Raw genomic sequence first — 12,433 nt, forward strand, 5'->3', positions numbered from 1 at the left:
GTCCCATCAAACACTCCCAGGGCAGGTACAGCACGGGGTTAGATACAGAGTAAAACTCCCTCTACACTGTCCCATCAAACACTCCCAGGGCAGGTACAGCACGGGTTACAAAAGGAGAGTTTGACCTTAAACCTCTGTCTATCTTCCTTTAAGACGCTGCTTAAAACCGACCTCCTCGACCCAGCTTTTGATCCCCTGTCCTAATATCTCATGTGGCTCGGTCTCAATATTGAGAACGCTACTGTGAAGAGCCTTGGGAGGGGTTTGCTCTGTTAAAGGCGCCATAGAAATGCAACTTATCGCGTGTGTCTCTACATGCTCACCTCCCGCCCTCTCTCACACGATCCCCGGTATTAAACAGCCGGGAGCGGACGCGATTGATTGACCTGCCGCGCAGGACCAAGAGCAGCGCAAGGCCACGAGCGAGCGAGATGGGCGCTTGATCAGTGAAGGCGTCTCCGGGAGCGCGAGGGGCCGGGTGTTGGGAGGGGCGTGCTGGAGCCGGTGGGGCAGGGGGGGGGGGGGGGGGAAACGAGTTGCTGGGCAGGGTGCCGGGCATCAACACTCGCCCGCTAAAGCGGCAGTGCCCGGCGCTGCCCGGGGAGCTTCGAGCCCACGTGATCTCCCAACAGGATACAGGGCAGACGCGGGGGGTGGGGGGGGGGGGGGAAGGAGTCACGAGGACTGAGCGGGGGGACGGTGTTGCCGCTGGTGTGCGCGCAGAGAGCTTACCCGCTCGCCCGCCGCCCTCGCTTGGAACTTCGGGCTCAGCGCCAGGGCCCTTACTCTCCTCCGCAGGAGCCCCCGGGCGCCAGGGGTCCCCACTGCCCGCCGCGTCCACGTCGGGGGGGTCCGATGCACCCTCGCCTGTGCCGGCCTCGAAGGGTGGGGCCTAGGGGAGAAAGGAGGAGACAGCAGGTGACTCGGGGGCCAGAGGCAAACAACCGGGACCAGGTACAGGGGGTTAGATACAGAGTAAAGCTCCCTCTACACTGTCCCATCAAACACTCCCAGGGCAGGTACAGAGGGTTAGATACAGAGTAAAGCTCCCTCTACACTGTCCCATCAAACACTCCCAGGGCAGGTACAGCACGGGGTTAGATACAGAGTAAAGCTCCCTCTACACTGTCCCATCAAACACTCCCAGGGCAGTTACAGGGGGTTAGATACAGAGTAAAGCTCCCTCTACACTGTCCCATCAAACACTCCCAGGGCAGGTACAGAGGGTTAGATACAGAGTAAAGCTCCCTCTACAGTGTCCCATCAAACACTCCCAGGGCAGGTACAGGGGGTTAGATACAGAGTAAAGCTCCCTCTGCACTGTCCCATCAAACACTCCCAGGGCAGGTACAGGGGGTTAGATACAGAGTAAAGCTCCCTCTACACTGTCCCATCAAACACTCCCAGGGCAGGTACAGGGGGTTAGATACAGAGTAAAGCTCCCTCTACACTGTCCCATCAAACACTCCCAGGGCAGGTACAGCACGGGGTTAGATACAGAGTAAAGCTCCCTCTACACTGTCCCATCAAACACTCCCAGGGCAGGTACAGGGGGTTAGATACAGAGTAAAGCTCCCTCTACACTGTCCATCATACACTCCCAGGGCAGGTACAGCACGGGGTTAGATACAGAGTAAAGCTCCCTCTACACTGTCCATCATACACTCCCAGGGCAGGTACAGGAGGTTAGATACAGAGTAAAGCTCCCTCTACACTGTCCATCATACACTCCCAGGGCAGGTACAGCACGGGGTTAGATACAGAGTAAAGCTCCCTGTGCACTGGCTGGGAATGGGGGCTGGTTGGGAGCTGGTTGGGATCCAGAAGCCAGATTGAGCTCCTCCATCACTCAGTTGCCTCTCCCAATCCCAGTGTCACTTTCCCTTGAAACTGGATTGCCACGGCAGCAATCCTCTCAGCCCGCCTTCTGCTGTGACTGGTTCCCACGGCTGGATGTACAAGTGTGAAAAGGTACCTCTCGGCTAGTTTGCAATGTTGGTTCTTCCTCATGTTCAGCGAGCGAGGGAGGAGTCTTGACATCTGCTGTCAAAGGAGGAAAAAACAAGAGTCAGTCCGAAAATTGTCCCACTCCATTTCAATGAGGGTGTGACACCCGACATTTCTGCACACAAGCAAGGAGTGTAGAGGGAGCTTTACTCTGTATCTAACCCCGTGCTGTACCTGCCCTGGGAGTGTTTGATGGGGACAGTGTAGAGGGAGCTTTACTCTGTATCTAACCCCCTGTACCTGCCCTGGGAGTGTTTGATGGGACAGTGTAGAGGGAGCTTTACCCTGTATCTAACCCCGTGCTGTACCTGCCCTGGGAGTGTTTGATGGGGACAGTGTAGAGGGAGCTTTACTCTGTATCTAACCCCGTGCTGTACCTGCCCTGGGAGTGTTTGATGGACAGTGTAGAGGGAGCTTTACTCTGTATCTAACCCGTGCTGTACCTGCCCTGGGAATGTTTGATGGGACAGTGTAGAGGGAGCTTTACTCTGTATCTAACCCCCTGTACCTGCCCTGGGAGTGTTTGATGGGACAGTGAAGAGGGAGCTTTACTCTGTATCTAACCCCCTGTACCTGCCCTGGGAGTGTTTGATGGGACAGTGTAGAGGGAGCTTTACTCTGTATCTAACCACGTGCTGTACCTGACCTGGGAGTGTTTGATGGGACAGTGTAGAGGGAGCTTTACTCTGTATCTAACCCCGTGCTGTACCTGCCCTGGGAGTGTTTGATGGGACAGTGTAGAGGGAGCTTTACTCTGTATCTAACCCTGTGCTGTACCTGCCCTGGGAGTGTTTGATGGGACAGTGTAGAGGGAGCTTTACTCTATATCTAACCCCCTGTACCTGCCCTGGGAGTGTTTGATGGGACAGTGTAGAGGGAGCTTTACTCTGTATCTAACCCCCTGTACCTGCCCTGGGAGTGTTTGATGGGACAGTGTAGAGGGAGCTTTACTCTGTATCTATCCCCCTGTACCTGCCCTGGGAGTGTTTGATGGGACAGTGTAGAGGGAGCTTTACTCTGTATCTAACCCCCTGTACCTGCCCTGGGAGTGTTTGATGGGACAGTGTAGAGGGAGCTTTACTCTGTATCTATCCCCCTGTACCTGCCCTGGGAGTGTTTGATGGGACAGTGTAGAGGGAGCTTTACTCTGTATCTAACCCCGTGCTGTACCTGCCCTGGGAGTGTTTGATGGGACAGTGTAGAGGGAGCTTTACTCTGTATCTAACCCCCTGTACCTGCCCTGGGAGTGTGTGATGGGACAGTGTAGAGGGGGTTTTAATTTGCTGACACTCCAATTCAGTAAAGGGAGCGATTCCATGTCTTTCGGATGAGACGTTAAACCGAGGCCCCGTCTGCCCTCTCGGGTGGATGTAAAAGATCCCGGGGCCACTATTGGAAGAAGAGCAGAGGGAGTTCTCCCCGGTGTCCTGAGGCCAATATTTATCCCTCAACCAACATCACTAAAACAGATGCTCTAGGCCATTATCACATTGCTGTGTGTGGGAGCTTGCTGTGCGCAAATTGAGCTGCCGCGTTTCCCACAATACAACAGTGACCACACGGTCAAAAAAAGTACTTCATTGGCTGTAAAGCGCTTTGGGACATCCTGAGGCTGTGAAAGGCCCTATAGAAATGCGAGGTCCGTCTTAATTCCATGCCGTGTGGGGGTGACAATCAAGGGTAGGATCAGGGTCTGGGGGAGTGCTCCCCCCATGGTGGAATAGTGGCTCAGCTTCGTACAGGAGAATGCGCCCTCTAGTGCCACTGGGGAAGGATCTCGCATTGTGGGGAGGAGAGGGAGAGAGAGAGAGATGGCACTGGAATTTACAGAGAAGGGATTTTTTTTTTTTTTTTTTTAAAAAAGACTTGCATTTATATAGCACCTTTCACGACCACTGGACGTCCCAAAGCGCTTCACAGCCAATGAAGTACTTTTGGAGCGCAGTCACTGTTGTATTGTGGGACACGCGGCAGCTCAATTTGCGCACAGCAAGCTCCCACACACAGCAATGTGATAATGACCCGGATCATCTGTTTTAGTGATGTTGGTTGAGGGATAAATATTGGCCCCAGGACACCGGGGAGAACTCCCCCTGATCTTCTTCCAATCGTGGCTCCGGGATCTTTTACATCCACCCGAGAGGGCAGACGGGGCCTCGGTTTAATGTCTCATCCGAAAGATTGGAGGAGCACTAAACCTGGAGTATCGCCCGCACTGCCTCGCGATGGTCAGAGCATGAAATGCTCAGCTGTTGCCGTGAAGGTCAGGAGAAATCAGGAACGGGGGGCGGGGGCGGTTGGTCATGCTGTCGGACACAGCCAGCCATCACAGAGGGTAATGCACCCGATACAGGCCAGGTCTGGGCCCGTCGACAGGCCCCAGTCAGTTACCCGGACAAGGACAATTAGCAACAGGCAATAAATGCCGGCTTTGCCAGCGATGCACACATCCCAGGAACGCATAAAAATAAAAATATTCGGGCCGACGTTCCTACCTGGAAGGTTGGTGATCGGAGATGGCTGGCAGGTCCCATCCCACTCGCTCTCTGCATCCAAGTCCTGCAAAACCCATCAACAGCTTCACCAAGGTTAGATACTGTCCCCCACCCCACAGGGTCATACACACACACACAACCCCAACAGTATGGCGCTCCCTCAGTACTGCCCCTCCGACAGTGCGGCACTCCCTCAGTACTGCCCCTCCGACAGTGCGGCGCTCTCTCAGTACTGCCCCTCCGACAGTGCGGCACTCCCTCAGTACTGCCCCTCCGACAGTACGGCGCTCCCTCAGTACTGCCCCTCCGTCAGTACTGCCCCTCCGACAGTGCGGCGCTCTCTCAGTACTGCCCCTCCGACAGTGCGGCGCTCCCTCAGTACTGCCCCTCCGACAGTACGGCGCTCCCTCAGTACTGCCCCTCCGACAGTACGGCGCTCCGTCAGTACTGCCCCTCCGACAGTGCGGCGCTCTCTCAGTACTGCCCCTCCGACAGTACGGCGCTCCGTCAGTACTGCCCCTCCGACAGTGCGGCGCTCTCTCAGTACTGCCCCTCCGACAGTGCAGTACGGCGCTCTCTCAGTAGTGCCCCTCCGACAGTACGGCGCTCTCTCAGTACTGCCCCTCCGACAGTGCGGCGCTCCCTCAGTACCGCCCCTCCGACAGTACAGCACTCCCTCAGTACTGCCCCTCCGACAGTACAGCACTCCCTCAGTACCGCCCCTCCGACAGTACAGCACTCCCTCAGTACTGCCCGTCCGACAGTACAGCGCTCCCTCACTACCCCCCCCTCCGACAGTGCGGCGCTCCCTCAGTACGGCACTCCCTCAGTACTGCCCGTCCGACAGTGCAGCACTCCCTCAGTACTGCCCCTCCGACAGCGCAGTGCGGCGTTCCCTCAGCACTGCCCTCCGACAATGCAGTACAGCGCTCCCTCAGCACTATCCTGGAGTGTCAGCCTAGATTTATGTGCTCAAGTTCCTGGAGTGGGACTTGAACCCACAACCTTCTGACTCAGAGGCGAGTGTGCTGCCCACTGAGCCACGGCTGACATTGGTAACAAACCTGGGCGCTTCCAGGGGCTAATCGGATCAGTGCCTGCTTCCACCCCTCCCAGCGATGGGCAGGCTCGGGGCCCAAAGCTATACATTAGAGCGGGTTTCAGAAAGCATGGATACCTCGGTTATCACCAACAGATTTGGGATTGAAGTCTGAGCTTCATCCGGACTGCCTGACATCCCGTCATCCATCGCTGAGCAAGTCCGTATCTGAGAAACAAAAACCAGGAAAACCCGTGAACAGAACACATGGAACAATACAGCACAGGAGGATCCCATTGGGCCCATGGAGCCCGTGCTGTGCCGGCTCTGTGACAGAGCGATCCAATCAGTCCCACTCCCCCCTGCTCTTTCCCCACAGCCCGGCACATTTCCCCCCTTCCAGTATTTACCCAATTCCCCCGTTTGAAAGTCCCGATTGAATCTGCTCCCACCGCCCTTTCAGGCAGCGCGTTCCCGATCACAACAACTCGCTGCGTCAAAACACATTCTCCCCATCTCCCCCCTCTGGTTCCATCGCCGATTATCGTCAATCTGTGTCCCCCTGGTTACCCACCCTCCTGCCCCCGGGAACAGTCTCTCCTGATTTACTCGGTCAAAAGGCCTTTATTGCAAAGAGGATGGAGTATAAAAGCAGGGAAGTCTTGCTACAGTTATACAGGGTATTGGTGAGGCCACACCTGGAGTACTGCGTGCAGTTTTAGTTTCCATATTTACGAAAGGATATACTTGCTTTAAAGGCAGTTCAGAGAAGGTTCACTCGGTTGATTCCGGGGATGAGGGGGTTGACTTATGAGGAAAGGTTGAGGAGGTTGGGCCTCTACTCATTGGAATTCAGAAGAATGAGAGGTGATCTTATCGAAATGTATCAGATTATGAGGGGGGCTCGACAAGGTGGATGCAGAGAGGATGTTTCCACTGATGGGGGAGACTAGAACTAGGGGGCATGGTCTTAGAATAAGGGGCCGCCCATTTAAAACTGAGATGAGGAGGAATTTCTTCTCTCAGAGGGTTGTAAATCTGTGGAATTCGCTGCCTCAGAGAGCTGTGGAAGCCGGGACATTGAATAAATTTAAGACAGAGAAAGACAGTTTCTTAACCGATAAGGGGGCGGGCAGGGAAGTGGAGCTGAGTCCATGATCGGATCAGCCATGATCGTATTAAATGGCGGAGCAGGCTCGAGGGGCCGAATGGCCGACTCCTGCTCCTATTTCTGATGTTCTTAAAACCCCTCGTGATTTTGAACGCCTCAATTAAATCTCCAGCACAACCTTCTCTGCTCCAAGGAGAACAATCCACTCGACAAACGGAAAACGTCGCAAATCAGCCATGCAGCAACGCGCACCTTGTTCTCACCTAGGCGCCGGCTAATACCGCAGCTTCTGGAACGTTCCGCGCAGAGATCTCACGCGGCCGATCGCGCGATGCTTCTTGGCATCCCACCAAACATCCAATATCAGCTGACGGCCCCTCACTGGTGGATCAATCCTAAATGAATGCCCACGAGCTCTAGGCGTTAATGAGGAAAGAGGGATTGGAACAGTATCTGGAATCTCATCCGCCAAGCGCAGAGAGAGAGAACTGCATTTCTATAGCGCCTTTCACAGCCTCGGGGCTTCCCCAAGCGCTACACAGCCAATGAAGTACTTTTGGAGTGTGGTCACTGTTGTATTGTGGGAAACGCGGCAGCTCAATTTGCACACAGCAAGCTCCCACACACAGCGATGTGATAATGACCCGGATCATCTGTTTTAGTGATGTTGGTTGAGGGATAAATATTGGCCCCAGGACACCGGGGAGAACTCCCCCTGCTCTTCTTCCAATAGTGGCCCCGGGATCTTTTACATCTACCCGAGAGGGCAGACGGGGCCTCGGTTTAACGTCTCATCCGAAAGACGGCACCTCCAACAGTGCGGCACTCCCTCAGTACCGCCCCTCCGACAGTGCGGCGCTCCCTCAGCACTGCCCCTCCGACAGTGCGGCGCTCCCTCAGTACCGCCCCTCCGACAGTGCGGCGCTCCCTCAGTACTGCCCCTCCAACAGTGTGGCGCTCCCTCAGTACTGCCCCTCCAACAGTGCGGCGCTCCCTCAGCACTGCCCCTCCGACAGTGCGGCACTCCCTCAGCACCGCCCCTCTGACAGTGCGGGGCTCCCTCAGTACCGCCCCTCCGACAGTGCGGCGCTCCCTCAGCACCGCCCCTCCGACAGTGCGGCACTCCCTCAGCACCGCCCCTCCGACAGTGCGGGGCTCCCTCAGTACCGCCCCTCCGACAGTGCGGCGCTCCCTCAGTACCGCCCCTCCGACAGTGCGGCGCTCCCTCAGTACCGCCCCTCCGACAGTGCGGCGCTCCCTCAGTACCGCCCCTCCGACAGTGCGGCGCTCCCTCAGTACCGCCCCTCCGACAGTGCGGCGCTCCCTCAGTACTGCCCCTCCGACAGTGCGGGGCTCCCTCAGTACCGCCCCTCCCACAGTGCGGCGCTCCCTCAGTACCGCCCCTCCCACAGTGCGGCGCTCCCTCAGTACTGCCCCTCCCACAGTGCGGCGCTCCCTCAGTACCGCCCCTCCCACAGTGCGGCGCTCCCTCAGTACTGCCCCTCCCACAGTGCGGCGCTCCCTCAGTACTGCCCCTCCCACAGTGCGGCGCTCCCTCAGTACCGCCCCTCCGACAGTGCGGCGCTCCCTCAGTACCGCACTGGAATGCCAGTCTGGATTTACGTGCTCAAGTCCCTGGAGTGCTGAGGGAGCGCCGCACTGTCAGAGGGGCTGTCTTTCGGATGAGACATTAAACCGAGGCCCCGTCTGCCCTCTCGGGTGGATGTAAAAGATCCCGGGGCCACTATTGGAAGAAGAGCAGGGGGAGTTCTCCCCGGTGTCCTGGGGCAAATATTTATCCCTCAACCAACATCACTAAAACAGATGATCCGGGTCATTATCACATCGCTGTGTGTGGGAGCTTGCTGTGCGCAAATTGAGCTGCTGCGTTTCCCACAATACAACAGTGACCACACTCCAAAAAGTACTTCATTGGCCGTAAAGCGCTTTGGGACGTTCGGTGATCGCGGCAGGCGCTGTAGAAATGCAAGTCTTTCTTTCTTGGTACAGAAAGCCAGGCTGTGCCGTCTCTCGGCAAACTGCGATTTAAAAAAAAAAAACAGGTTATTAAGAAATCAAACTCAGCGAATTCAACGACAGGGCTCACCCTCCCCTCCGGCAGGTTTTAACTCGCTGGTGATCAGCCTCTGGGGCCAGGCACAGTGCCACAGGCGGGTCCAATGTGCCTCCAGACAGGTGAGAGCCGGCTGTGCTACCCCACATGGTTGAATAGCATCGGCGGGGCCCAGGCACAGCAGAGGAGCGGGAAAGTCGTGGCGGACTTGTGACGAGTGATGATGGTCGAATGCCTTCCCACCCACTCACTCACCCCCCTGGGCTCTCTCATTCAGAGTTTCGCTGGAAAAGTCACACGGTCATTTCAGAAACATTTTGTGCAACTCATCAGTTCAGTCTCCTTCCCGTCGAGCTCCCGCAGCAACTGCCAAGTCAGGAATAGTTTCACTGACAGCTGCCGATTTCTCTCTCTTTGCCTGCATCACTGATCCCCTTGATTTCTCCTCTCCCAAGTGCTGACGCATGCCAGCGAACACTGGCACCAGTCGGGACTCAGACAGGCATCACCTGCGCACCGAGGCGCTGAGGGAGGCGACCGGCTATTCCACTCTGGGGCGCATCGCAGGCGAGCCAGATCCTGCCCCCATTCGACAGCCGCTTTCCAATGGGGGCGGGGGCCAGGAGGTTATTCATTCCTCTTTGTAAAATCATTTAGAAAGTCACTGTCCCCGCCGCGGTTTATAGCTTGTGTCGTGCACGATTAAATCAACCTCACTCCTCGTATAATCACCTTAATATGGGGCAGCGAGAGAGAGGGAGGGGGAGGGGGAGACAGACAGCCAAGGAGGGTGTTGGGGGAGACAGACAGGGAGGGAGAGTGGGAGGGGGGGGGGGGGACAGACAGACAGGGAGGCAGGGGGTGAGACGGATCGAGAGGGGGACAGATGGGGGCGGGGGGAAAAGGAGACAGATAGGTAGGTTGAGCCTCTACTCATTGGAATTCTGAAGAATGAGAGGTGATCTTATCAAAACGTATAAGATTATGAGGGGGGCTCGACAAGGTGGATGCAGAGAGGATGTTTCCACTGATGGGGGAGACTAGAACTAGGGGGCACGGTCTTAGAATAAGGGGCCGTCCATTTAAAACTGAGATGAGGAGAAATTTCTTCTCTCAGAGGGTTGTAAATCTGTGGAATTCATTGTCTCAGAGAGCTGTGGAAGCCGGGACATTGCATATATTTAAGACAGAGACAGACAGTTTCTTAACCGATAAGGGGGCGGGCAGGGAAGTGGAGCTGAGTCCATGATCGGATCAGCCATGATTGTATTAAATGGTGGAGCAGGCTCGAGGGGCCGTATGGCCGACTCCTGCTCCTATTTCTTATGTTCTTATAGAAAAGGGGGGGGGGGGGCGAAGAGACAGACAGAGAGGGAGGGAGAGACAGGCAGAGAGGGAGGGTGGGAGGGAAGGAGGGGTAGGCAGGCAGGCAGACAGAGAGGGAGGGAGGGAGGGAGGGAGAAAGACAGGGAGGGAGGAGACAGAGGGGGTTGGGGGATGACAGAGGGGGGGGGGGAGACAGACAGAGAGACGAAGGGAATTATAACATAAATACAAGCATATAAAACACATTGAAGAACAGCAAAGTGAAACACACACTAAAATACAAAAAGATATACAAACACATTATTGCCTCATCCACTGACAGCAGCCAGGTTTACAATGGAACTGAGATTATCCATAACTTAAAACAGGAAAAAGTGAGAAATTAATGCTTTGATTTTTTTGGGGTGATAACTCCAAGTTGGAAGTGGCTGCATTTAAAGAGAGAGAGAGAGAGAGAGAGACTACAGCTGGACACATAAGCATTGAAAGAAGAAAGCATATGCAAATAAATCAAACATGCAAAATATCAAATTGCAGAAATCGATGTTTAAAATCTTACATTACAGCAGAAACCAGCCAGGTAGATATGGATATATCTTAAAGTTATATTCAAGTATAATTGGATTAAAAAGTAATACCTTTTTGAGGCTTTGCTGGTTCTGTGAGGGGCAAGGGGGTCTCTGTGCCCCCTCTGGACCCTCAATCTCACCCTCCAGACCTTCCCTCTATCAGCTTTAAATTTGTTGCAAGCGATGGGACGTCGCGACATTTCCTCCCACGTGACCTCGGCCAATCAGCCGCCGCCTTTTACCCGGCGGGCCCGGCGCCGGCCAATCGGGCGCGGCGTACCGCGGCCGCCTTGGGTTCCGACCAATCGCCAACCAACAGGCAGTCGGCTGTATTTATAGCCCAGAAAGGGGCAAGTCAGCTGCTGTCTTAAGCTGGGCAGGGCTGCAGCTTTCCTGCTATTGCAGAGTGTTTCAGGCAGCTTAACTAATCCGCAAAGTTTGCAAGAAGCTGTTATGTTGAGCAGATGGCCTGAGTTTTATTGGGGGGGGGGTGCTTTTCAACTGTGGGGTGCGTCACAACGACAACTTGTATTTATCATCATCGTACACAGTCCCTCAAAATCGAGGACTTGCTTCCACTCTAAAAGTGAGTTCTCAGGTGGCTGTACAGTCCAATACGCAAACCACAGTTCCTGTCACAGGCAGGACAGACAGTGGTTGAGTAAAAGGGGTGGGGGCGTCCGGTTTGCCACACGCTCCTTCCACTGCCTGCGCCCGTTTTCTGCACGCTCTCAGCAACGAGACTCGAGGTGCTCAGCGCCCTCCCGGACGCTCTTCCCCCAGAACCAGGGGTCACAGTCTAAGGATAAGGGGTAAGCCATTTAGGACCCGAGATGAGGAGAAACTTCTTCACTCAGAGAATTGTGAACCTGTGGAATTCTCTACCACAGAAAGTTGTTGAGGCCAGTTCGTTGGATATATTCAAAAGGGAGTTGGATGTAGCCCTTCCGGCTAAAGGGATCAAGGGGTATGGAGAGAAGGCAGGAATGGGGTACTGAAGTTGCATGATCAGCCATGATCATATTGAATGGTAGTGCAGGCTCGAAGGGCCGAATGGCTTACTCCTGCACCTACTTTCTATGTTTCTATGTTTTCACTTAGGGTAGACTGGTCTTTGGGCCAGGGACTCCCAGGTGTCGGTGGGGATGTTGCACTTTATCAGGGAGGCTTTGAGGGTGTCCCTTGTAACGTTTCCTCTGCCCACCTGGGGCTCACTTGCCGTGAAGGAGCTCCGAGTAGAGCGCTCGCTTTGGGAGTCTCGTGTCAGGCATGCGGGCGATGTGGCCCGCCCAGCGGAGCTGGTCGAGTGTGGTCAGTGCTTCGATGCTGGGGACGTTGGCCTGAGTGAGAACACTGACTGTGCGTCTGTCCTCCTGCTGGAGGCAATGTTGGTGGTATTTCTCCAAAGCTTTGAGGTGCCTGCTGTACATAGTCCACGTCTCTGAGCCATACAGGAGGGCGGGTATCACTACAGCCCTGTAGACCATGAGCTTGGTGCCAGATTTGAGATCCTGGTCTTCAAACACTCTCTTCCTCAGGCGATCGAAGGCTGCGCTGGCACACTGTAGCCGGTGTTGGATCTCGTCATCGATGTCTGCCCTTGTTGATAGTAGGCTCCCGAGGTATGGAAAGTGGTCCACGTTGTCTAAGGCTGAACTGTGGATTTTGATGATGGGGGGTGGGGGGGCAGTGCTGTGTATTTATATAGCGCCTTTAACATAGTATCAAGGCACTTCACAGGAGTATTGAGTTTAAAAAATTGACACCGAGCTGCCTAAGTAGAAATTGGCGCAGGTGACCAAAAGCTTGGTC

At 55.1% G+C, this 12,433-nt stretch overlaps 1 protein-coding gene across 6 annotated transcripts in view; it reads right to left on the minus strand.

Annotated features, from left to right (window-relative positions):
- LOC139240205 (pre-B-cell leukemia transcription factor-interacting protein 1-like) overlaps positions 1 to 12,433 on the minus strand; it is a 71,088-nt gene that overhangs the window by 18,054 nt on the left and 40,601 nt on the right. For 3 of the 6 annotated variants that reach the window (XM_070868664.1, XM_070868662.1, XM_070868665.1), the window contains exons 3-6: positions 5,680 to 5,769; positions 4,503 to 4,566; positions 1,976 to 2,043; positions 733 to 892 (exon numbers count right to left, since the gene is read on the minus strand). In XM_070868664.1, coding sequence (XP_070724765.1) covers positions 733 to 892; positions 1,976 to 2,043; positions 4,503 to 4,566; positions 5,680 to 5,769 — 382 coding nt within the window. Of the gene's footprint in view, positions 1 to 732; positions 893 to 1,975; positions 2,044 to 4,502; positions 4,567 to 5,679; positions 5,770 to 6,915; positions 7,067 to 10,690; positions 10,934 to 12,433 lie in introns of those variants that run through there. The other 3 variants (XM_070868666.1, XM_070868667.1, XM_070868663.1) reach the window with 3 other exon arrangements.

This window comes from Pristiophorus japonicus, chromosome 30, assembly GCF_044704955.1.
Source record: "Pristiophorus japonicus isolate sPriJap1 chromosome 30, sPriJap1.hap1, whole genome shotgun sequence".
NCBI lineage: Eukaryota > Metazoa > Chordata > Chondrichthyes > Pristiophoridae > Pristiophorus > Pristiophorus japonicus.